This window comes from Gymnoscopelus braueri (genome assembly GCF_963280865.1).
Source record: "Gymnoscopelus braueri genome assembly, chromosome: 8".
In the NCBI taxonomy this organism is placed as follows: Eukaryota; Metazoa; Chordata; class Actinopteri; order Myctophiformes; family Myctophidae; genus Gymnoscopelus; species Gymnoscopelus braueri.
The window spans coordinates 19,954,321-19,979,717 of record NC_137609.1 but is presented as its reverse complement, the minus strand read 5'-3'; the positions used below and the strand labels follow the sequence as shown (position 1 = coordinate 19,979,717).

At 39.4% G+C, this 25,397-nt stretch overlaps 2 protein-coding genes across 2 annotated transcripts in view; both read left to right on the top strand.

The window, feature by feature from the left end:
* jam3b (junctional adhesion molecule 3b) overlaps positions 1–13,326 on the top strand; it is a 39,541-nt gene extending 26,215 nt beyond the window's left edge. Inside the window, exons 2-9 of the mRNA XM_080436298.1 lie at positions 6,245–6,313; positions 6,482–6,595; positions 6,713–6,865; positions 7,790–7,992; positions 9,012–9,111; positions 9,585–9,714; positions 9,825–9,879; positions 10,094–13,326. Coding sequence (XP_080292424.1) covers positions 6,245–6,313; positions 6,482–6,595; positions 6,713–6,865; positions 7,790–7,992; positions 9,012–9,111; positions 9,585–9,714; positions 9,825–9,879; positions 10,094–10,129 — 860 coding nt within the window. The 3' untranslated portion in view covers positions 10,130–13,326. The remainder of the gene's footprint in view (positions 1–6,244; positions 6,314–6,481; positions 6,596–6,712; positions 6,866–7,789; positions 7,993–9,011; positions 9,112–9,584; positions 9,715–9,824; positions 9,880–10,093) is intronic.
* A 4,535-nt stretch (positions 13,327–17,861) lies between these two features.
* Positions 17,862–22,824, top strand: vps26bl (vacuolar protein sorting 26 homolog B, like). The gene is made up of 6 exons (XM_080434542.1): positions 17,862–18,241; positions 20,370–20,526; positions 20,971–21,135; positions 21,344–21,519; positions 21,874–22,016; positions 22,296–22,824. Exons 1-6 carry the CDS (start codon positions 18,019–18,021, stop codon positions 22,428–22,430), a joined length of 999 nt encoding a protein of 332 aa, XP_080290668.1. The 5' UTR covers positions 17,862–18,018; the 3' UTR covers positions 22,431–22,824.
* The last annotated feature ends 2,573 nt before the right edge of the window (positions 22,825–25,397 follow it).

Below are 25,397 nucleotides of genomic sequence, written 5' to 3'. Positions count from 1 at the left end.
GAAAGCCTGAAGATTAAAAAAAAAAGAAATCTTTGATGCAGATTGCCAGCTCTGACACAAGTGTGTCCTGCCAAGAATTCAAAACAAGAGACGGGAACAGAGAAAAGAAATACATGGCATATATGTAGGTCAATGAACACCTGGTTGGAGAGCCAATAAACCTACATCACACACACACATCTCCCATGCAGACCTGCATTCTGTGTGATGACTGCAGTGGATCTGAGCCTGCAAAACTGCATGAGAAATGCACCACTTATAGAGTACTCTGCCTAGGTACTGCAAACTGTTGAAACATTGGTGTCAGATTATGTGAGAGAAATAAAGCAACCAGGTTCTTTCCCGAGCGACAGTGTCATACGACTAAGTATAAATCCGGCAGCAGTATCAGAGTGTCCAGACTGAGACACATCTTTAGAATTTCAGATTTGTATCACATTTAAACAAGGAATGTGGCTCAAATCTGATTTGCAAAAATCTATTTCCATGTGTTTGCTTAGCTATTCAGACTTGATCAAAACCAATCTGATTCTAATCTAGATAGGCCAAAATCTGATTTGGGCTGCCAGTCTGACGCTCTCTAAAGGGACAAGAGGGAGGACATGGACGACAGGATGAGTGTACAGAGCAGATGACAGGAAAGAGTGGAGAGAATGGAATCATCAGTCTCACAGGACACGATCAGCACTTCCGAAACTTTGGCTGAATTTCAAACCTGTGTGAGCTTGTAGGTCAGCTATTTTTGATATGCGACTCAATGCACAACCAAGTATAAATCAGGTGTAAGTGACCATCAGAGATCCAACCTGAATATTTCGATGGCCATTCCAGTTGTTTGATATTGCCCGGTCAGGAATGCTGCTTTTACTTGTGTGAATGGCTCAGGGGGATGCAGGGGATTGTGTGTTGTTGTAGATTACACCAGATCTACTGTAATCCACCCTGACCTGGGGAGACCTTTCTGCTCAAAAAGCAGTTTGTACAGTATGGGTGTTTTGTTTGTTTGAATGCTGGAATGCAGAGGCTAGCTTTTGTAAGCAATACTGATGAAGAAGGTCAGTCGAGGTAAAATACAAAACAAAACGCTTCTATGAAATATCTCATGCAGCACTTTCAAATAGTGTCTGGTTACAGTAAACAGTAACACAGGGTTAGATGTGAATGTTCAGACATGGCTTTCATCCACATCAATCTGCATGGTAAACACAATCTGCTTCCAATGTCTCAGAGAAGAAATAACAAAAAATGTAATTTATTTTTTGGATTTGCTGAAGGCGGTATCAGTTCCTCAGTCAGGCCTCTTTAATACCTAAAATATTGAATGATTTGTCCCCTTATTTGTAGTGTAATTTTAACCACCTAAACCCTATATAATTGTGATATGACACGTTGTGAGCGTGTAGTTCTGCTATGTTCGTATCTTTGACATTTTGAAATTCTTTTGATTTTTGGGGGACATTTTTTAAATAATTTTTGCAATTCCCAGGATAGGGACACCGGTTGAAAGTGGTTAACAGCTGCTTTATTTTTTCTTCCCATTCCTATCTTTAGACTGAAGGGAAAGGATGTATTTTATCGTTCACTAAACGATAATGGATGTCCACAAAATACTGTAAAAGTTATTTACTGTATATGAGATATTGCCACCCGGCATTTGGGGGAAAAGAATACCCATCCCCTGCCCATCCATGTAGCAGTGCAGATGTGAAAACATTGCCAGAACATTATCCAGCAGTGTTGCCAGGGAGAAATAAGCAACCTGGTCTAGGAAAACAAGCCCAAAAGAAGCGACTAGGCCACATGAGCACTTTAAACCTATATACTGTATATACGTAGGCTATTTGAAAATAGACGATCTACAAGCTCACAACGTGTCGCGATGCGACGCATTGTGAGCTTGATCTGCTATTTTCAAAAAATCTTGAAATAAAATGTGGAATAATTGGTAAGATTTTTGAAACATTCTAAAAACACAAATCCGGTACGGGGCTCCCTGGCACAAAATATTTTCAGATGGGGGTCAGCGGACAAATTACATGAAAATATTTGGGAACCACATTTGGAAGCAAGCCCAAATAAGCAACTGCACTTGCAAGCCACCACAACTAACTACCAATAAAAAGCGACTTTACAGAAAAAGAAGCCCAAAGTCTCTTATAATAAGCGGACATGGCAACACTGTTATCCAGCCTCATTTGAATGCAGCCAGTCAACTGTCACATGTGAACATGTGAAAACCATGAGTAGTATTTATGTCTTCAACATAAACAACATCAGTGTTTTCGAAGGTGAAAAGTGGACATTAAAATCTACTCTCTATCAGTTTCTTGTTTACAGGGTTTAGGTCTTGTGGTTGTGTGGATGTAGCTTAAAGCTTTAGCATTCATTCTTTTTGAGGGGGGTTTTATGTTCTTTCCTGGACAGCTGTTTCCAGGGCAGACCTCTCAAGCTGTTTAGCTCACTTAGGCACCTTAATCTACTATAATAATGTCCCTGTAGGGAAAAAGGAGGTGGACAGGGAATAAATCATTGTGTCAGTAATTTTCAAAACAAAAGATTCAGTTAAACACTCACTTTAATGGGTTAATCATAGTTCTCGATTACTGAGAATGTTATCTATCTATCTATCTATCTATCTATCTATTGTATCTATCTATTGTATCTATCTACTGTATCTATCTATCTATGGATGGTGTTTTGAATGTCACATTTCTGAACAGAAGTACTGATCCATGTCTCACAATAAAGATGCCCTACAGATCTTTACACGTAACGCTCCATAAGTTTCTTACTCACCTCCAGTGACTTTTAAAACTACTTTTATAAAGTTGTCGAGGATATTTTTAAAGGTTGTGGAGTGGAGCTGGAGTGATTTCTCTTGGGGCTCTAACTTGTCATCTTCGCTTACGCCAGCACATGTCGACAGGCAAAGCACAAATATATTATGAAATATAAAATTGAACTTTAACAATAAATAAATTGAAAGCATCTGACGCTTTGCCTTTCATGCACATATTTTGTCATGGCAAAGTCAGCATTAATAAAAGTCTTTCAACATGTCTTTGATACTAAAAGTGATGGATTATTTTCTATGTGCATCTAAAACAGACCATTGTATTTGAACCAAACTATGCTAAACATGTTCAAATACATTCAGGCAGATTTAGGTGAAGATGGTTTCAGGTTTAAAAGGTTCATTCAAATACCAACAGTGACATCTTTCCATACATTATTAACGGTGCGGCTAACTAAGGTATGACCTAGTTATGGCCTACTGTACATGTGGTATTACTACCACCAACAGAGGGTAAGAACAATCTGTGGGTCTGATCTTAAGAGAGACCTCTTGCTAATCAGCTTACCCTGTCTGCATTAGGTGGTGACCCTAGAAGACACTGTTTGCGTGTAAAGGTGATGGTTGATTGAGGCTGTGGATGACTAAAGCCTGATTTGTCTGACTTGGTTGCGCATCGTGTCTCAGGCCAAAAATAGCCCATTTACAAGCCCATAACACATCGCAGCACAATGTGTTGGGTGCTTGTAGATCGCATATGTTTGGTGTGAGACACTGGTGTGCAATTAAGTATAAATCAGGCGTAAAGCTCTTATACACTTAAGTAGATTCTACTTATATACTACTTCTAACTTATATTATTTACTATTACTTCTGTATACAACTGCCATTAGTTCTACTGTTAAAACTACTAGTACTGCATTACTTCTACAACTGCAACTACTAGTACTACATTACTTCTACTACTATAACTACTAGTGCTGTATTACTTCTACTACTACTGCCATAAGTGCTTCTACTACTACTACAACTACAACTAATACTGCACCACTGGCACTAACAACAGCGAAACTTTATATTTTAGTTACTTCTGGCTCATGTGCATATATTTTCCAAATTTGAACAAGCATATCAATAAATCAAAACAAGGAGGGTCGCACTCAGAATTAAAAGTCAATTTTCAAGGTGACGTTTCGCCTATTCAGCCTTCATCAGATATCATCAGATACTGATGAAGGCTGGATAGACGAAACGGCTGTCACCTTGAGGCATATGGAAAAATAAAACAAAACAAATGACTTTTAATTCTGAGTGCAACCCTCCTTGTTTTGATTCAATGGACAGTTTATTTGGATAACGTACCAGTGTGGTCAGAACATGGTGGTACAGAGATAAACAAGCATATCAGTAACATCGTTTTAGGTATTTGTCGTGCCCTCGGTTCAGAATGCATAGTGTTACTGTTTCATTAGTACATTAGTAAATTGTCAGAGCTATAATGAAAGCAAAGGGCGGTTAAGGTTTATCACTTAAGTCCCATGAGGTAAACAATTACCGTAAATTTCGGACTATAAGCCGCGACTTTTTTCCCATTTTTCGACCCTGCGGCTTATATAACGGTGCGGCTTATCTATGGATTTTTACAGCTAACGGCCACTAGGGGACCTCCTAAATCTATGGATTTTACACCCGCGGCTTATAGTCCAGTGCGGCTTATATATGTACAAATCATTCAATTTAGCTGCTGCGGCTTATATTCAGGTGCGGCTTATAGTCCGAAATTTACGGTACAAAAAAGTATGTCCTGAGTAGCTCATTTGTTGGAAGCCAGACATTCACTGCAGGAAGAATCTAGCAGCCAATTGTTTAAGTGGTCAGTATTGGAAACAATCCACCAGAAAGGATGAGGATCACTTCAGTCAGGACTTGGCAGTGGAACCCACTCAGCAGCGTCAGTGTATGTGAGTCTCTCTCCATGAGCTGTTGCATTGCTTTCGTCTCTGGAGCTGTTCTTGTGCTTCTGGTTTGCTTGTGTGACTTTTAGGGGATTTGTATGTGGACCACGGGCTGTCATGATGATTCAGCAGTGCCCCCTTCCCAAGGCCCTATCCCTCTGTCACAGAGGGATAGGGCAGACAGACAGACAGACAGACAGACAGACAGACAGACAGACGTAGAGATGTGTGTGTGTGTGTGTGTGTGTGTGTGTGTGTGTGTGTGTGTGTGTGTGTGTGTGTGTGTGTGTGTGTGTGTGTGTGTGTGTGTGTGTGTGCGTGCGTGCGTGCGTGCGTGCGTGCGTGCGTGCGTGTGTGTGTGTTTGTGCACGTGCGTGTGTCTGTTTGTTTGTGTGTGTGAGAGAGAGGGGGGGGCAGAGAGAGAGAGAGAGAGAGAGAGAGAGAGAGAGAGAGAGAGAGAGGGGATAGGGCCAGGCAGACAGGCGGCTGACTGAGCCACTAGCATGGTGAGCTTGCCCTGAAGGCCACATGCCTCCCTGCACAATTCTCCACTGTGCACAGAAACAGCACCCCCATCCTGCAACACATAAACATTTGTTTGCCCAACAAGACTAAAAATGGAAGGTAACAAGGCCACAATAATCTGGGATGAAAGAGAATTAACGTGTTGATGACAGAGGGGGAGACTGGGAGGTGTTTGTTTGTTATGTGAAAACGAAACTTTACGGAATTCACATAGGATCTTCTCAGAATCTCAGACCCAAATAGCCTCGACTTCTATCAAGGAATAAATCTCACCCGATGCTAAATCGGCAGGACACTCTTAAAATTTCTGGTGAGAACACTGGAGCAGCGCCAGCCAGGGGTCATCGCCATGTTGGCTTGTGGTGGACATTTTTGTCAAAATTCTTTTTTTTCCACGGACATACAAAATGACGGACAATAATATTACCAGAAACGCATTAAGACATTCAGTAATTGGGTATTGTGATCAAAATAAGAACATTATAATGGTGTGTAAAACAGAACATCAAAGAATTTGCCATGGACAAGGACAAGTCTTTGCCACAGACACATTTTGTCCATGTGCGACACATTGATGACCACTGGCTCCAGCCATTACATTTACGAGGCCACCTCTGAGAAATCTCTTGTAGCACCCAGGGTGGATTTCAGGGGAAACAAATGTGTCCTGTTCAAAAATTGCCTTGAAATAAAGTTAATTAGGCTGTAAAAAGAAATAGGCTCAAACAAACGTTCTGTTATAATCAAACCCCCATTTATTATGAGTTTTTTTTTTATATCGTCATCGGCGTTCCTTTTCATTTAGTCAGTGAAAATTCTGTGAAGTCAGAAACATTTCCTGGCTGGGGGTGATACTGCATGGCATACACAGCCCAACCAACAATGTCAGTTATGTTCAATATCACACAAGGTCATTCATGTAATATGACATCAAAACTAATGTTTCTTTTCCCTCTACCATGTCTTACAGGCTACGTCAATGTGAAAGCAGTGATACTCAAGTCAAACGAGCAGGCACCATGGACCAACGAGTTTGAATGTAAGAGCTAATGGGCAAATTTCCTGCCAAATGCTAATTTGACAATTACAGACTGCTTTGTCATTGGTCTTGATATGATGCTTTAAATGAAACCATGGAGTCTGTCTTCTCTCAGATGTATCCTGACTGAATTTCTTGCCATGATCTCACTTCCTCCGTCTCTTGCAGCAATCGAATTATCTTGTCTGATCGAGTCCATTACCACAAACAGTCCCAGAATTGAATGGAAGAAGATACAGAATGGGGAACCCAGTTATGTGTACTTTGACAAGAAAGTTTCAGGTAATATAACAATGCACACATTTTAGAGTGAAATGAAACCATGGAAATTAACTATTAATTGTAAATGTATTGTATTGTTATTTTTTAAATTATCATATATTTGTTTTACTCCTGCAGGTGATTTGGAGAATAGAGCGAGGATCAGAGAGCCTGCAACATTAGTGATAACTAATGCCACAAGATCAGATACTGCAGACTATCGTTGTGAGGTCACAGCTCCCAATGATATCAAGACCTTTGATGAGATTATGATCAGCCTGGTCGTAAGAGGTATTCTTTCTCATGGCAACTCCATTTCTATCAATTAAAGTTGAGCTGAAATGAAAAACAAACAAACAAACAAACAAACAAACAAACAAACAAACAAACAACCACATCCTATGTTACATTGTGACCCCATAAAAAAATACATTGTTTTGTATTTTTATATAAAAATTCAAACATAATTTCTTTCTGTAAAACAAAATTTGCTGTGTACTGTATGTCAACATCCATCAACCAATTTCTACCAATATTATGACGTCCACCTGTGAATCAGTCTTCCACTTTTAGCGACACAGAGCTATTCATACTGCTAAAGACCATTCATACTGCTATTTGATCAACACTGCCTACATAGTTTCATAGTTTATTCAAAATAAATTCCTACCAACACAAGTTGAGTGTCTAACAGACCATGACTGACTGGCAGTGTTATTGACTACCCAAGGCCATATTAAGCTTGTGTTACATGGGGGCCAACATACAGTAAATTAGCTACTTCCCTCTCAAATGAAATATTGTCTCTGAAAGTGCTCTTCCTAAGCTTCCAATACAAAATGTAGTCAGTCAAAAAAAAAATTGTCATTGTGACTTTATGAAGAAAGAAAGACAAAAAGCTTGGTGTGTCATGCTTTGGATGCTGTAAGCTGAAACCGTGTTATAGGTCATAGCAACTCGTTGGCTTCCATAGGAGGATGCGTTGTGACCGGACCTACCCAGCTGCAAAGGCGTGCTCTAGGCTATAATGGGAAGCCTCTGAAACTGCATCTGCTCTGGATTGCAGTGCTAAAGAAAGCAAGCGCTACGTGTTTTTGTTGCACTGCTTGGCATGAGTCAGAAAACATGGACCCGTCAAGGTCTCCTCAACATGTATCAGTACTCTCCGTGAAGGTTCCGCACACTGACTAGTACATATGCTTTGTGTCATCACAGTAAAGCCAGTGATGCCAAAATGCAGTGTCCCAAAGTCGGTGCCCTTTGGGAAGTCGGCAGAGCTACGCTGCGTGGAGGAAGAGGGCTTCCCCAAGTCCCAGTACCAATGGTTCCGAAACAAGGAGGAGATTCCAGATGATCCAAAGACCAGCCCAAAGTTCTTCAACTCAACGTACACGCTCAACTCAGAAACAGGAACTCTGGTTAGTATGCAGTGTGCATTTGTTTGGACAAGGGCATGCTTTGAGCGGCGGGGCGGGGCAGTGGAGATAGAGGGCCTGGCACTCAGGGATAGGGGCAGATATTTTGGGGAGACAGTTGATGGTGTGACAGAGCTTGAGCCATGAGGGGAATCTGCTGTCCTCGCGTGCACATTCCTCAATTCTCTCTTGCTACCCGGCATGGCCAGATCTGGTCTGTGGTTATGGCTGTCGCGATCATCAGATTTTAGTTGATGGTTAACTATCATACAAATAATTGTGTTGATTAATAATTGTTTTGTTTTATTTTAGCCTTTGTAAACTAAAATTGCACAGGGCAGATATGACAATTAGCCTACTGTAACTTAAATATGCAAAGCCTATTACTGAAATATACAAAGAGATGACTGACAATGATCGGTACCAATAATCAATATAAATAATAAATGTACTATGGCAAAAACAGGCAATATACTCAATAACTGTCGCAATGGGACATGTTGTTGTGAGCTTGTAGTTCTGCTATCTTTGGTATTTTTGGGGAGAGAAAAGTAAACATTTTTGAAAGTTTTTGCCCTAAATGCCCACAATAGGCAGTAGGCACACCAGGTTGAAAGTGGTTAAAATAGCAAGACAGCCATGTGAAAATAATGATGGAAATATGACATTTCTGTTATCCGACAATAATTGAGATTGTCTCTAATAATTGTGACTTATTTTAACAGATGGGTCACACAATATGAAACAGCCTAGTACATCACAGTTATTTTGAAAAAAACCTGTATTGAAATTTAATAAATGAATTAAATGGAAAGGTTTTTGGTGCATGTACAGTATTGTACAGTACACACATTTTTCTAGGGGCTGGACAAAACAGATGAAAACTCTGCATGTTGAAATGTCATTGTCCCATCTTTCTCAAATAAAACACATTGTTAGGGGCATTAAAACAGCGAGTGCAACATTCCATTGACTTCATCACATAATGACATATCATTACTCAAATGTATTTTATCTAACAGAGGTTCAGTGCGGTGAGAAAAGAGGACGGTGCGCAGTACTACTGCAGAGCTAAGAATGACGCGGGACATGCAGAGTGTGGACCCCAAATGATGGAAGTCTGTAAGTGTGTCAGGAAGTTAGCACATTTTATATACAGAAAAAATATATGTATATGTATATGTATATGTATATGTATATGTGTATGTGTATGTGTATGTGTATGTGTGTGTGTGTGTGTGTGTGTGTGTGTGTGTGTGTGTGTGTGTGTGTGTGCGTGCGTGCGTGCGTGCGTGCGTGCGTGCGTGCGTGCGTGCGTGCGTGCGTGCGTGCGTGCGTGCGTGCGTGCGTGCGTGTGTATATATATATATATGAGGGCAATAGCAAGGGTATTAGCAAGGGTAAAACAAATGCTGAATAGCAAGGGTAATAGCAAGGGTAAAAATAATGCTGAATTTCATGTTGTCCACATGTTCACGTTCAGTTAAATATTGAATATTTTCATTCACTATCAGCTTTTAGCTTGCCTTTTATAAATTCCTGGAATTCCAGCAAAGCCTTCTCAATTATAATTTGTTCCGCTTGTCATTCCACAGATGACATTAACATCGCAGGGATTATCCTAGGAGTGCTGGTGGTGGTAGTCGTGCTCCTATGTATAACAGTGGGTATTTGCTGCGCATACAAGCGAGGCTACTTTGCCAGCCAAAAACAGACAGGAAACAAGTAAGACCCCTTTAATGCCTTCACAGGCTACATTTGAATTTCATTGTGTTTATGGCATATTGTTTCAGAAAAAAAACATTATTATAATGATTTACTTGGTGTCTTATCAGTTACAAAGTCCCGGCTAAAGGAGATGGAGTGGATTATGTCAGGACAGAGGATGAGGTGAGTAATACAAACAAAAGATTCCTCTAAAAAAGTTGTTCAATCATCAACATTTAAGTGTTGTGATTGGTTATTATTATTATTATTATTACTTCTCACCTGAAAATAATAATAATAATAAAATAAAGTTTCTGTCATATGCAGTAAAATTATTTAATAAATTCGAAACAATAGTTCCAAACAAGTGGCTAATGTGACTTTATATCTTTCGCAGGGTGACTTCCGACACAAATCCTCATTTGTCATCTAAAAGGACGAGGAAGATGAAGCTGGATTTGCTTAGGAGTCAACGGCATATGTTGGACTGCACTCGTGAAGCTGTTTAACCAGTGAGCTGCCCAGTTTGTGCCTTGAGTTCTTGGCTTGACTGAAATGAAACAATTCAAGTTTGCCAAAGGTGACAAGTTTTCACAGGAGAACAGTATGTAAAAACTATTACCCACTGTCCGATACACAGAATGGTACTGAAAATCATTTGATGTCCGTATCACCACAAAATGACACATTTTGCTAAATTATGGGGTTCTTTATTTACAGTTATTAATGCATGTTTTTAAAGGTTTAACACCAACTGAAAGAAAAAAGAAAGTTCTGTCAGGAAAAAAAAGAGAAGACATTCTGTTCTGAAGTCAATCTGTTATGACAATATCCTACTGTAAACATTTTGCTTCAAACCTTTTGTCATTTATATAACATTTCTTTTCTACTGTTGAAATTTGTCAGACTATTTTTGATGGAATATATTTTAAAATGCCTATAGATAAAGGTTTACTTTTTTAAATATTTGTAAAATACTAACATGTGTTTTTTATTTGGTTGTGGATAAAGATATTTAACATGTTAACCATTTAACATCAACCCGTAAGCATTTACACCTCTGCAAATGAAAGACGGAGCTTGACGGATTATGACATTTACAGTATGAGCATATCAAGATTTGGGTCTTGATCAGCGGTCTTACATATTTTATTTCTCTGCTGGGATATCCCAGTCATTCTTGCAAGAGAGCTCCATGTTAATGTTTGTAGATAGTCTTAGACAGTAACGGATGATTTATACTTTGTTGTGCGCCGGTGTCTCGCGCCGAAAATAGCCTATATCTATAAGCTCACAACGCGTCGCAGCACAGCACGTTGTGACCTTGTAGATCAGCTATTTTTGATGCGCGACACAGACGCGCAACTGAGTATAAATCAGGCGTAAGAAGCTTTGAAGAGTGCCAGTCAAATGCTGTGAAACACTACACGATCAGTGCTGCGTTTTCTTGATTTTAAGTGTCCTTCTGTGCTTGCTGTTTATCTTGTATATATTGAATATACTGTCCAGGTTGGGGGTTTTGCTGTCAAAAGTACGTTCAATATTACATTATAACAATACAGGGTTTGATGTTAACAATTGTATTGATTTGTATATAGTTTTTTTATGTGTAAAGTGGTGAAATGTAAAACTTCCTATTTGCGGCAATATGAAACTCTTTCCATTTCAAACACTCAAAAGATCACTGTAATATTATGTGGACTTCCTCTCATAAAACATTCATAACACCTGAGTAAGAGCGAACCTGTACATTGCAAATTCATGAATACTAACTAAATCAGCTTTCAGAGGGTAATTAAGTAGCATACTTTTTTCACTCTATGAAACAACACTTTTCCAAAGCTATGTCACGGATGACATAATCAGCTTAGGGTTGGACAGTATATTCATTTTAATATATCGTATTGATATTGTGATATGAGACTAAGTACTGTCTGGGATTTTGGATATTGCAATATAATATCCTTTTTCTGGTTTTAATCACTTAAGCCCTATTTTATCCTTATTGGAATTTTCAAAAATACTGAAAATTGACAAATATAGCAGATCCCCAAGCAGCTTGTCTGTTGTTTTTTAAAGCGTTTGATAAAAAAAAAAGTCACAATACAATATTATCATCAGAATATCGATATCAAGATATTTGGTCCAAAATATTGTGATATTTGATTTTGTCCATATCGCCCAGCCGTATATCACATCCTCCACACGTGATGAGGACGAGCGTGCCACGTTGCTGCTGTAAAGCTCTTGTGTAGATGCTATGAATGTGCTACAAGACGAAATCCATGTTGAGAGTTATCAAAGAGCGGTCATGGTGGAGACGATCTGCCCAGTGTTTACACATAGGAAGTTATCAACATCGCTCAACTGTTTTCCCAAGCAAATTTCATTTATGACATGAAATTAGGAACAATGAGAGGGACTCCGTAATGCAGGGAGTAATTGTTATCACAGTTTATTCCACAAGTTAATATATTATGAAGAGGTACAAACACGCAAATGTGTTTTCCCGCCCACCAGGTGATGGTTGTCATTTGTACAATTCATTCCTCTTAAGTGCCTTCTGCCATTACAATAGAGCCACTGACCAAAACAAACAATGATATTTCACACTTGTACATTGCTATGTATATTTTGGAGAAAAATACACCAAAGTATCAACAGTTTATTTTACATGTATGACACAAGCATGGCGTTTGAGAGGAATGATGACACCACAAATTGTAAATTCATAACATTTACCCTCACTACATATCCAATATGATGTAAATAGCTTATTTCAATTATTTGAACGCTTCAACTTTATTTCTTTTTTCATTGAGGTAGAAATAGAACTATATTAGTGCCTAAGCATAGCAGGAATTATTTTTGGTAAAGACACATAGCACTAGAAGAGAAGAGAAATATACAAAGTGTTAAAACTTTACATGATTTTCGGTTTGTAAACACTAATGGCAATTTGATTCTGTCTATTGGCATATGAAGTGGAGAGTGACATTTTCACACACACAAAAACAGTGTTATTTGGCTCACGTCACGAGGCAATCAAGTTTGCATAAATGTGTCTGGCATAATAACTAAATGAGTATTCAGAATGTGCTGTTTTATGAAGTTCTTTTATCTTGTTTATGAAGCAGATATCATGTTAAGTGTTACCCACAAAGTTTGTCAACAGTAAAGTAAAGTGAAAGAGTATTATGTACAGTACAAAGGCCTACATTTACCCCAATGAAAGGCCTCAAAAGTGTCTACTCTCTTGTTGGAAGCAGCAAGGCAGAAGGGACTAGGATTAGATTCACATCTCCACTCCAGGCAAGCAAGCAGTGAGAGATACATTTTCTTGTGCTAAGGGGCAAGCTAAGCCAAATAATAACTGCCAAACACACCAATGTCCTCCAAACCTGGAAGGGTACAGTTTCATTCATCTAATTGATAAACTGCTTTCTGTGATAGCGGGGATTGGCATGTAACCATGTACTGTAAGAAGTTCAGAATCTTGAGATCATGATTTTATGAACCAAACTTGTATACTGTATAGTAGAATGTCCTTCTAGGGCCTGGTGTTTTGTTAAATCTTGAACCATTCTTTTTTTTTTTGTGATTAATAAATCTCACTTCTAATATTTCAGCCGAAGTTTGTGTGTGCTATTTTTAAGTATGTGAGAGATCAGAAGAATAATTGATGGATGACGCATGAATAATAGTCAATGGTGGCTAGGTTGCAGCGGCTGGAGCATGACAACATGGAGGAGTATGTTAGCTACAGCTCAGGTAGGAGAAAGTGGCCTGGTAAGAAATGAATTGGAGTAAACCCAAAGACACAATGCTGTAGCCCATTTAAACAATATCACAGCTGTCCTGTCATAAATAATTTCCGTCGGCCACTTAAGGGCAATGTATTGTTGCAAGAGGCCTCGGCTTGCTTAAATGTTTGCAAGACGAGACTGAATCATTCATCTTCATATGATAGTGTCTCAACCTTTTCTGGGCTAGTGCCCAATTGTAAGCTTTATTTTTATTGGTCAGTATCATGGTCAGTGTGATGTCAGTATCATGGTCAGTATGATGTCAGTATCATGGTCAGTATGATGTCAGTATCATGGTCAGTATGATGTCAGTATCATGGTCAGTATGATGTCAGTATCATGGTCAGTATGATGTCAGTATCATGGTCAGTATGATGTCAGTATCATGGTCAGTATGATGTCAGTATCATGGTCAGAATTATGTCAGTATCATGGTCAGTATGATGTCAGTATAATGGTCAGTATGATGTCAGTATCATGGTCAGTATGATGACAGTATCATGGTCAGTATGATGTCAGTATCATGGTCAGAATGATGTCAGTATCATGGTCAGTATGATGTCAGTATCATGGTCAGTATGATGTCAGTATCATGGTCAGTATGATGTCAGTATCATGGTCAGTATGATGTCAGTATCATGGTCAGTATGATGTCAGTATCATGGTCAGAATGATGTCAGTATCATGGTCAGTATGATGTCAGTATCATGGTCAGTATGATGTCAGTATCATGGTCAGTATGATGTCAGTATCATGGTCAGAATGATGTCAGTATCATGGTCAGAATGATGTCAGTATCATGGTCAGTATGATGTCAGTATCATGGTCAGAATGATGTCAGTATCATGGTCAGTATGATGTATCATGGTCAGTATGATGTCAGTATCATGGTCAGTATGATGTCAGTATCATGGTCAGTATGATGTCAGTTGCCTGGTCAGTATCATGGTCAGTATCATGGTCAGTATGACGTCAGTTGCATGACAATTTCATGTCAATTTCATGGTCAGTATCATGTCAGTATGATGTCAGTAGCATGGTTAGGGTTAGTGCTGTTGGCCCCCCTCACCCCAGGTTTGGCACTAGGTCCTGGATGTTGACATCAACGGACTTGAGGGATTGAGGGGTTATGATGGTGGATGAGGTTGGAGAGGTAAGGGGAAGTTAGGTTGTATAGGGCCTTGTACAGTAGGATGATTTTGAAAAGTATACTCTGGAGTAGATACTGGAGCAGGCGGGTGGCGGAATTGTGTACATATTGAAGTTTACTGAGAACTCTGTCAGTGGTGTCATAGTGCACTGGTTCTCCCCCTTCCAGAGGTCCCCAGCAAAATGAGGAACAGTCTAAATATTTTTTGGCTATTCGAAAATAGTTAATCTGCATACTCACAATACGTTCTGATTGTAGATCTGCTATTTTAGATATTGACAAATGTTGACAAATATTCTCTTGTTATATTCTCTTATGTTTTAGAACCACTGCCATAGATAGAGGATACTGTTGCAGTATTCAAGCATGAATGTTATGAATGCATGATGTGAGAAGGCGGTTTTGGTTATCTGGTTGACATGGGCCAGGAAGTAAGCATTTAAAATTCATGTGGCTGAATTGTGCTGAGAGACCAATCATCAATCTCACTAGTATGGTCACTTTCTTCTTTGTTTTAAGAAAAAAAAAGGGGGAAAAAGCTGAGAGGAAGAGACGAGACAAGCAGCCTCTGGCAGGTTTCAATGCAATGTCAGCAGGAGCACACAAGTCGAGAGTCCACAGAGAAAGGTCTTAACCACACTACATCAGTGGTTCTCAAATATTTTCATTTGAAAGACCCCTAAATTATACTTGGCCACCCATTTGAAAGGGTGTTGTGCCAGGGACCGCGATAAGAGAAGATTTGCTAACATTGTTAGAATAGCCGAAAAATAAAATATAGGCTTAAGTGTTTAAACTGCTCCTCTCTTTCCTGGCGACCCCCTGGAACCCCCTCAAGGACCCCTGGGGTCCCCGGGCCCCACTTTGAGAACCAGTTCACTGCATCACCACAGCACACTCACAGTAAAGCAAGTTTTCAAACAGGGCAGTGACACAGGTTGAGAAATCACATGATTAAAGTCTGCCCTCTAGTGGTTGAGAAAGTTATTAACATAGCTTGCTCTCAACAAAGGCCATGGTTGCAAGTCAACAACATACATCATGCATTTCAATTGTTAAATGACCTATGCAGAATTAGGTTAATGATATGAATAGTTGTTGTTTTTTTACCTCATTTTATGGGAATAGCATCTTAATTTATCTGCAGAATGTATTATCCAATCCAGCTGATGCAACCACTAACTTCTGAGTGTTTACTTGCCAAGTGGATTTGTGCAGTATAGTAAAGAATTAAAAAAATGCAGTCAAGGAAAAATGATTAATCTAGCACCTTGATCTGATCCACTGAAATGAACAACAAAACGTTTTATTGTACATAGCTGACCACTCATACAATTTAAACAGACAGATAGGCCTTTAGCCCTGCTAAAAAAAAGAAGAAAATGTGTAAAGGGCTCCATTTAATCATCAGTACAGATTATATTCTGTATAATCTCTTCAGAAAGAAAAACAGGTGTAGTTTGGCTGCAAATGGTTATTAGGCCTAACGGTTTTAAATAATCCTGTGAATTTTGGACGATTTGTGTCAAGGCCTAGAATAGCTGTATGTGTGTGTGTGTGTGTGTGTGTGTGTGTGTGTGTGTGGGTGTGGTGTGTGTGTGTGTGTGTGTGTGTGTGTGTGTGTGTGTGTGTGTGTGTGTGTGTGTGTGTGTGTGTGTGTGTGTGTGTGTGTGTGTGTGTGTGTGTGTGTGTGTGTATAGTGTGTGTGTGTGTGTGTGTGTGTGTGTGTGTGTGTGTGTGTGTGTGTGTGTGTGTGTGTGTGTGTGTGCGCGCGCGTGGTGGAAAAAGTACTCACATTTTTTACTTAAGTAAAAAGTATCAATACTGCAATATAGAAATAATCTGTTACAAGTAAAAGTCTGGAATTCAAAATGTACTTGAGTACAAAAGTAAAAGTACTCATTATGCAGAATGTCCCATTTGAAGTTTTCAAATGTATAGAACAGAAGTAAATAAAGTATTAGAAATTGGAAATACGCCAGTGAAGTACAAATATGTCAAAATTGTACTTAAGTACAGCACTTAAGTAAATGTACTTAGTTACTTTCCACCACACTGTGTGTGTGTGTGTGTGTGTGTGTGTGTGTGTGTGTGTGTGTGTGTGTGTGTGTGTGTGTGTGTGTGTGTGTGTGTGTGCGCGTGCGTGCGTGCGTGCGTGCGCGTGTTTAGGGGGTTAGCTCAAATTGGGATTCAATTAAACTACAGTTAATTTCTGAGTTAATTGATACTTTTCATATCGTCTTGTCTAAACAACAGACAACACGCAGCACGCTCCATGTGTCACACAGAGTAAAAAATAGTTTTGGCCCGGTGCTTCTTGAGTGGTTTTGAAACAACAACAAAAAGGCATGGGTTTCCGAGGCTACTTGAGTGGTGGCATGACAACCAATTAGCCAATGACAGCGTGTCCCTCCGGTCCATGGGCTCTCTAGCAGGTTTGCCAAGTCTGCTTACTATAAGCTACTTTGGGCTTCTTTTTCAGTAAGGTTACTTGTAAATATTGGTTAGTTGCGGGTTGCATTTTTTGGGCTTGTTTCCTGATGTTGTTTAAACCAGTGGTTCTTAAACATTTTCATGTATAGGACCCCCAAATTAATATGTATTTGTCCGCAGACCCCCATCTGGAAAATATTTTATGCTAGACCTGATTGCTTGTTTCTCTCGCAAGACCTGGCAACACCGATCTCTAGTATCTACAAAAAAGATGATTATTCGCGTTAGTTGATGGTGTGCGAATAAAAGCGCAGAATTAATTACTAAGTTAACGTTTAGACTCAGTTTATTAAAACTACTATGACGCTATTTTTAGGCAATTAAAATGTATTTAATATAGCCATACATTAAATATATAGCTTTAGAAATCATATGAAAAGAAGGAAAAAAATATATCTAAATAAACATCACCTGCACATGACTATCTACGCACGCGCAGTCCGACGACTGGTGCAAATCAGTGTTGCCATGTCGGCTTATTATAAGCGACTTTGGGCTTCTTTTTCTGTAAAGTAGTTTACAGAAAAGGTAGTTGCGGGTTGCGGTTTGCAATGCAACGTGTTGTGAGCTTGTATTTCAAATAGAAATAGCCGATGCACATAGAGGTTTAAAGTGCTCATCATGTGGCCTAAGTTGCTTTTTTGGGCTTGTTTTCCTAGACCCGGTTGCTTAGTTCTCTCGCAAAATATGGCAACACTGGTGCACACATCGAAATATTCAATAACCTGCCACTCGCTTTGCACTGGATAGCGGCACACTTATCTCGTCAACTACAAAAAGAGATCGCTTTGTTAGATTTATACACAAACCGTCTCTTTTCTCATACGTATATATAGGATCCATCGATAAACATTGGATCATAATAAAGGGATAATGAGCTTCTTCGGTTTCGGTCAAAGTGCAGACATCGATATAGTTCTGAGCGACGCCGACACCAGGAAGAAAGCGGAGCACAAGAGCGAGGATGGCAAGAAGGACAGATACTGTCTGTTCTACGACGGGGAGACGGTGTCTGGGAGAGTCAACGTTACACTGAAGAACCCGGGCAAGAGGCTGGAGCACAACGGCGTCAAGATAGAGTTTATCGGCCAGATCGGTGAGTCAGTCAGTCACAGTGTGAATGGTTGGTCACAAGAGCAGGAGGAGGCCTAGATTCATCACCAAAGTATACAGTATATATATATATACCAGTGGTGGAAGAAGTACTCAAGATGTTTTACTTCAGTAAAAGTATCAATACTGCAATGTAGAAATACTCTGTTAAAAGTAAAAGTCCGGAATTACAAATTTCACAATGAGTAAAAGTACAAAAGTACCGGTATCAAAATGTACTTAAAGTACCAAAAGTAGAAAGTGCTCGTTATGCAGAATGTCTCATTTCACAAGTTGTATATAAAATGTATAAAATGATTTTGAAAATAGCAGATCTACAAGCTCACAATGTGAGCTTGTAAATCGGCTATTTTCAAATGGTCGAAATGTGTAAGGGGCTGATGAAGTGGGTAATGTATGTTTTGTAATAATAATCAGAATCTACAAAGTAACTAGTAACTAAAGTTTTCAAATATTTGTAGTGGAGTACAAGTATAATATTTGCCTCTGAGATGTAGTGGAGTAAGTCAAAATTGAAATACTCCAGTAAAGTAAAAAATACCTCAAAATTGTACTTAAGTACAGTACTTGAGTAAATGTACTTAGTTACTTTACACCACTGCTGGTATGTACACCATCTCTAACGCCTGTCGGGTTGTTATGAGCTGACACACGTGCTAGTATGTCCGCTATTGTTAATAATGTTGTATCACAACAAAGTTACAATGTAATTACAATGTAACAACGACTGTCACTGTGTCACATCAGGATCATGCTGACTTGGAGTTGGAGGTGTCATCAAGTAGCCTACTGTACTGTGGCTGGCTGTTTGGCAGACAGCCAACCCCAGTTGGGTTATCTTTTTGACAGGTGGGGGTGACTGGCTCCCACCATGGACATCTATGGCCCGCACATTGACATCCACCACCATGTTTACACTGTGGTGGTGGATTGTGTCAAATCTTACGAGTTGTGATGTGGCTGTGATGTGCTGTTCAGTTCAGCTAACGGCTATCTAGTGGTAGCCTTGGATCAAGACTATCATAGATGTATGTTTTTTTGTATTGATTTTGACATTTACGTACAGATACGATAAGAAAGTAACAGTCAGACTCGATAAAATACATCTATGATAGTCTTGACCCAAGGCTAATCTAGTGGATAGATTGTTAACTCTTTATGTTACTAAATAAGAGGTAACTTTTGGAAACGGCTATATTTGACATGTCTCTGGGATGCCATCTTTTTTATGTTGTGATTTTGAAATGCACACACAGTCATGCTATGCTTGTGCACTATGGCCAAACACAACTTTGCAGTGGGGTGTGACTGTGAAGAGTTCCTTTTACCTCTGTCCTCGTCATCAGACCCCTTAACAACGGCACGAGGTTCATGTTGATCACAAAAACATTGCTGCTGCCACTTCCTTATTTCTTACCAGGAAGTATCATTTTGTGGGGGAAGGGGGAGGCAGGAGGCAGGAGGCGGGACAGTTTATGCACTGTAGCTATTTGATGAAGAGCTAATGCCAGTAGGTGTCCTCAGTCACCTACTGGCATTGTAAACATTAAGTTGTTCTCTTAAATGTTTACCCACTTAAACCCTCTATTCTTAGAGAAACGGACATGAGTAACAACTGTACTTGGATCGCTTTTTCCCGTGGATACCAAAACTCTTTGCCGAAAATAGCTGATATACAAGCTCACAATGCGTCGAATGTTCCCCCCAGAATAGGAATGCTGGGGTTCAAGTGGTTAATATGATGTTTAATAATCGTCCTATGATCTCACATCTGAGAAGATTGTTGCATTAGGTAGGGCCTAATTCTTCTATCTCTTTGTCACTAGCTTAGACACGTATTGTAATGAGCAACAGTTCAGCCTAAAACTTACTGTGAGGGCCTTACAGTAGCTGTTCACTAACCACAGTATATACAGCATTAAAATAATAATAATTAAAAAAACGGACAAACATTCACATAAATATTTTAGAACCTGAAATTGATACAAAATAAGTGTAGACAGCTAGCCAACTGTTAGTAATATGAATGGATATTGTTAGCCCTCCTTGTACACAGAACACAGAAACTGCTGTGTTTTACTGACCTCATTGATGCCTTCTCTTTCCCTCAGAGCTGTACTATGACAGAGGGAACCACCACGAGTTTGTGTCTCTAGTGAAAGACTTGGCTCGACCAGGAGAGCTCACACAGTCCCAGACCTTTGATTTTGAGTTCACACATGTGGAGAAACCGTATGAGTCTTACACTGGTCAGAACGTCAAGTTACGGTGAGTAATATTGGTCAAGCAAAAATATTTTTTGCACAGTGTGCCAAACTACGCATGAATTATATTAAATTTATAATTGCAAAGAATAAATACATGTTATAATGTAATGGCTTTTAAGAACTTTATAATCGCAAAGAATAAATACATGTTATAATTTAATGGCTTTTAACTTCCCTGACAATTGAATCACTGGCTCTGTTTATAGCTAAATCTGATGAAGGCACATGACATTGTCATCTCCAACTTGTTAATCGTCTCTAGAGTAGTGGGTGCACATATAATAAGCCAGAAGGGAGCTAGTTCCCCTGAAGTCTACTCAGTTGTTCTACGTATTAGGAGAATGTGACTCCTATCAAAGTTCATAATGAGTTCCCTCATTGCCTTTAGTGCAACATGTATTTTTGGCATTGTATGTTTATGAGATGAATCTCCTTGTGATCCCAGCTACTTCCTGAGGGCGACTGTAGGCCGGAGGCTGAACGATGTCAGCAAAGAGCTGGACATTGTGGTGCACACACTCAGCTCTTACCCTGAACTCAACTCATCCATCAAGATGGAAGTGGGGATCGAGGACTGTCTACATATAGAGTTCGAGTACAACAAGTCAAAGTATGACATCTCCACATGTTATGTGGCTTAACCTACTAAAAGTTAATGTTATGAATGCTTTCTTTCATCCTGAAATAACATTGCAAAAGCAAATGAAAAACAACTATCAAAAATGCAGCTTTTGACGTGCAGACAAACGTGCAAACGACCCCGATTTTCAGCTGCAGACGAGCTTTTATCTCTGCCGATGTTCTTTGTGTTCCTTAAGGTATCACCTGAAAGACGTGATTGTAGGGAAGATATACTTCCTGTTGGTGAGGATCAAGATCAAGCACATGGAGATCGACATTATCAAGCGCGAGACGACGGGCACAGGACCTAACGTCTACCATGAGAATGACACCATAGCCAAGTACGAGATCATGGACGGCGCACCAGTCAGAGGTACAAAAGAGTCTTATGCCTGATTTATACGTAGTTGCACACAGGTGTTGAGCACCGAAATCAGTCGGTCTACAAGCTCACGACGCGTTGTGAACTTGTAGATTATTATCAGTACGCGACAACCGTGCGCAAATACATAAATCAAGTCATAGGATTTTGGGCTTAAGCTTACCTAGGTGGTACAAAAATTATACTGACGTGATTGTGTCCACGGCGCACTAGATATGACCAGTTAGAATTGGTTATGTAGGAAATGGAAACAGCCCTTTCTTTTCCATTGGGAGGGTCTTTCAGTACTTTCCTGCAGTGCCCAGTTCACATCATTTTATGATGGACCATAATGTTGTCCACCAGGAGAGTCCATCCCCATCAGGCTGTTTCTGGCTGGCTATGAAATGACACCCACTATGAGGGACATCAATAAAAAGTTCTCAGTGCGCTACTACCTCAACCTGGTGCTCATAGACGAGGAAGAGAGACGATATTTCAAACAGCAGGTACAGTACACACACACAACAGCAACAGCAGTATGGCTAAATGATGTGACTTGAAACATGGTCAGGTTTAATGCATTCACTCACGTATGACTGTACACGTAACAGATAGACGTGTTGTGTTATGTTTAAATTTGTCCAAAGGGGAGGGGAAAGAAGTTATTACAATGTGGTATCACTGTGCATTTGATCTTTATTTATATTGTATCAGAGCATGTAACTACGCACACCAGTACACCACTTAATGTAGGCTATAACAAACTGCCTGTTGTTCTGTTCCAGGAGATCACGCTATGGAGGAAAGGAGACGTAGTGAGGAAGAGTATGTCTCACCAAGCAGTCATGGCTGCTCAGCGGTTCGAGCCCACCTCCAATGCTGAGAAACCCCAGGCCCAGAGCACAGAGGACAGCAGCTAAAGTCTGGCACACTCCATGCACATGTATTTACAAGAGAGTGTGTGTGTGTGTGTGTGTCCGTGCACGTGTGCAGGCATGTCTGCTCACTGCAGAGGCAATTCTGTGCATACTGTACGTTGCCAACACTGTCTGAATGTGATATGATGTCGCTGTTTGTTTTCAGATAGAATGTACTGTAGTTTTGACAGTGTGTGTGTGTGTGTGTGTGTGTGTGTGTGTGTGTGTGTGTGTGTGTGTGTGTGTGTGTGTGTGTGTGTGTGTGTGTGTGTGTGTGTGTGTGTGTGTGTGTGTGTGTGTGTGTGTGTGTGTGTGTGAGCGAGAGGATATCAGGCATTTATTTGCACTGAGAGTATGTGTTTGTCAGAGAAACAAAGAATCATACTTATGTCAAATAGTTGCAAATAATTCTTGGTAAATGCTTTGGCCTGCACAGATAATTATTAGATAGAATGGCAGGGTTTGCTGCTCCTTGCAGCTCAGATAATGTCAGCAAGGTCAGGGGAAAGCATAATATATTGTCTTTCACAATTTTCATGTAGTTGACAAACACTCCTAGCATTGTACGCTCCTATGTGGCATACCTCACCTGTCTGGTTCTGCCAGAATGCCAAGAACGTTTTACAAATACTTTGACACAGGCGTGGAATTCTTATTTATGCATGAATGTGACACATTCATTTAGGGCGTACCTCTAACAGGGCCCTTTCCTTCAAACAAATCTCCTGGCTTGCAGAGAGTGCCGTCCAGCAACTGTAGGACCTTTAAAAACAAAAGCATCTCAAATATCCAAATCTCAGTCCAAAGGAATATGGCAGACATTTTGACAGGATATATTGTTAGGTTTAGGGTTGCCTTTTATCTTTTTTTGGCTTCTTTTTGCTGAAAAACTATTCCTTTTGTTGTTGTTTTTTTTCTCTTCCATTGCCTTGATACTTCTTACATATCTAAGACCAAGTGCAAAATGCAATTTTAAAAAATCCCTCTGAATTGTAAAATTAAATGAGAAGATTAGATGTTTGTATGAGACCAATGCGAAACATTTTCATACATTCCATGGCTTTTCCCCCCATTAGTGGTAGATATGATTATAGAGTATTTATTTTTTTGACAAAATCCATTTTTATATATTTAAAATATTTGACCAGCATTTTACATGTTAGACGTGTCCGTCAGTTGAATAATAAAACCATGAGCATTATGGTTTGTTTTTTGTTTTTCAGTGGTGCCACTGCTGCTACAGTTAAATGAATGTGGCAATTGGGGTTGGCATTAAGGATGAATTGCCACCAGTAAGTGCCACCCTCACCCCAGTATTCCTACTTGCACTATGATCTAATTTTGTTATTTTTACTACCAGTTCTACTTTTGACTCGGACAGATGATAAGCGTAGGGGGTAGTGTCAAATCGGAGCCTATCTCACTATCCCAGAGAATCACCTTAAATTCAGTCTGGTCAGTATTACACCATTGTTGTTTTTTAAGAAGTGGAGTGTAAAACTCATCTCTTTCCTGTAGATTTTGATGAAGCTGTTGTTGGTCTTACTTGTACTGTAGGTCTCCCACTACTTAAAGCAAAATTACACTATGTTGGAGGTTTGGGTTGTGTAGTTACCTTGCCATGATGTAACTTAAAATATTGGTGCGATATCTTCAATAGTTGCTCCAATGATTAGAAATTAAATTGATATCCAAAAGAGTCTCCTTATTGACTTTACATTGCACACTTAAAGTCTCAAAGTCACTCTTTTGGCATATAAACAAAACGGATTCTGCCAATATATAACATTACAAAACCCAGCACAGAAGTGGTCAACATAGTGTTGATTTTATAGTAGAATCAACAGGAAGTTGATATTTTTATTTAAAATAAATAAATAAAATGCTGTGATGGGGTTTGTAATGTTTTGTAATGTAATGCAGAATCTGCTTTGTTTGCATTCGTCTATGTGCTAAAAGAGTGACTTTGTTCACTGTGCAATTTAAATCAATCGGGAGACTGTTTTGAAATATCAATTTCTAATCAATGGAGCAACTACAGTATTTAAGATATCTTCTACTAAAGTGTAATTATGTTTTAATGCTGGATTGTTAGCTTTGTGCCTAAGGGTTTATTGCCAAACTGTTTCTGTGCAATGCTAGAGAAATTCTGTCCCATCTTATTTCCGAATTTGTTATCATTTAGCGCAAATTAATTTGCTGTTGCATTAGTTTTATGAAGTATAATTTAACATGGGCTCCGATATGGTAGCTTACGATTTTTATGGCAAATGAATGAATGTATGGAAACAAAGTGACTCCATTCTTTGGTTAAGTGGATAAATATTAACCTACTAAACTGGAAATGCTAAGCTCAGCATATTTATCTAACAATGACAATTGTTTTGTTTCTCTTCTGGTCAAACAGATTGGAGCTAGAAACCGATTCAAAAATTGAGTTTACAATGCTACTGCTTCCATTTAATGTGTCTGATATGTGAAATATGTTTTTGTTTTTCAAATTCAAGGACAGCACAATATTAAGTACAATGTGTGACACACTGAAACCTAATCCTAGTTCTCTTCTCACCCCATCATTCTTACGTTGCTTCTCATTGCAACTTTTGTGTGACAAGCTTGTTTTGTGCTGATTTGCAAGATGTAGGCTATCACTGTGTATCATTCATATGGTTTAACCTAACATTATTTTGTTTCATACTTGCTATACGTGCTTGGTATGAGGTGTAGATTATTGATATGCTGGGTGTATGCTGTCATTGTATGCTGTCATTGTACTAATGGGAAACTTCTTAAGTCATGAGACTATTGTACAGGTAACTGCCAAAATATCATTAACACCAATGTTGTGTTGATTTGATCCCATGAGAACGGCCTCAGTGCACCTTGGCATAGATTCTACAAATAACTGGACCTCTGTTAAATGAATTAAACGCATACATACAGTGAGTACACCATGTCTCGTGCGGGTCA

Excerpts from the sequence above, each read along its gene's own strand:
- vps26bl (XM_080434542.1), top strand. The coding sequence starts at position 18,019 with ATGAGCTTCTTCGGTTTCGGTCAAAGTGCAGACATCGATATAGTTCTG. Across the intron at positions 21,136-21,343 it reads TTCGAGTACAACAAGTCAAA|GTATCACCTGAAAGACGTGA; the intron begins GTATGACATCTC and ends GTGTTCCTTAAG. Across the intron at positions 21,520-21,873 it reads GGACGGCGCACCAGTCAGAG|GAGAGTCCATCCCCATCAGG; the intron begins GTACAAAAGAGT and ends GTTGTCCACCAG.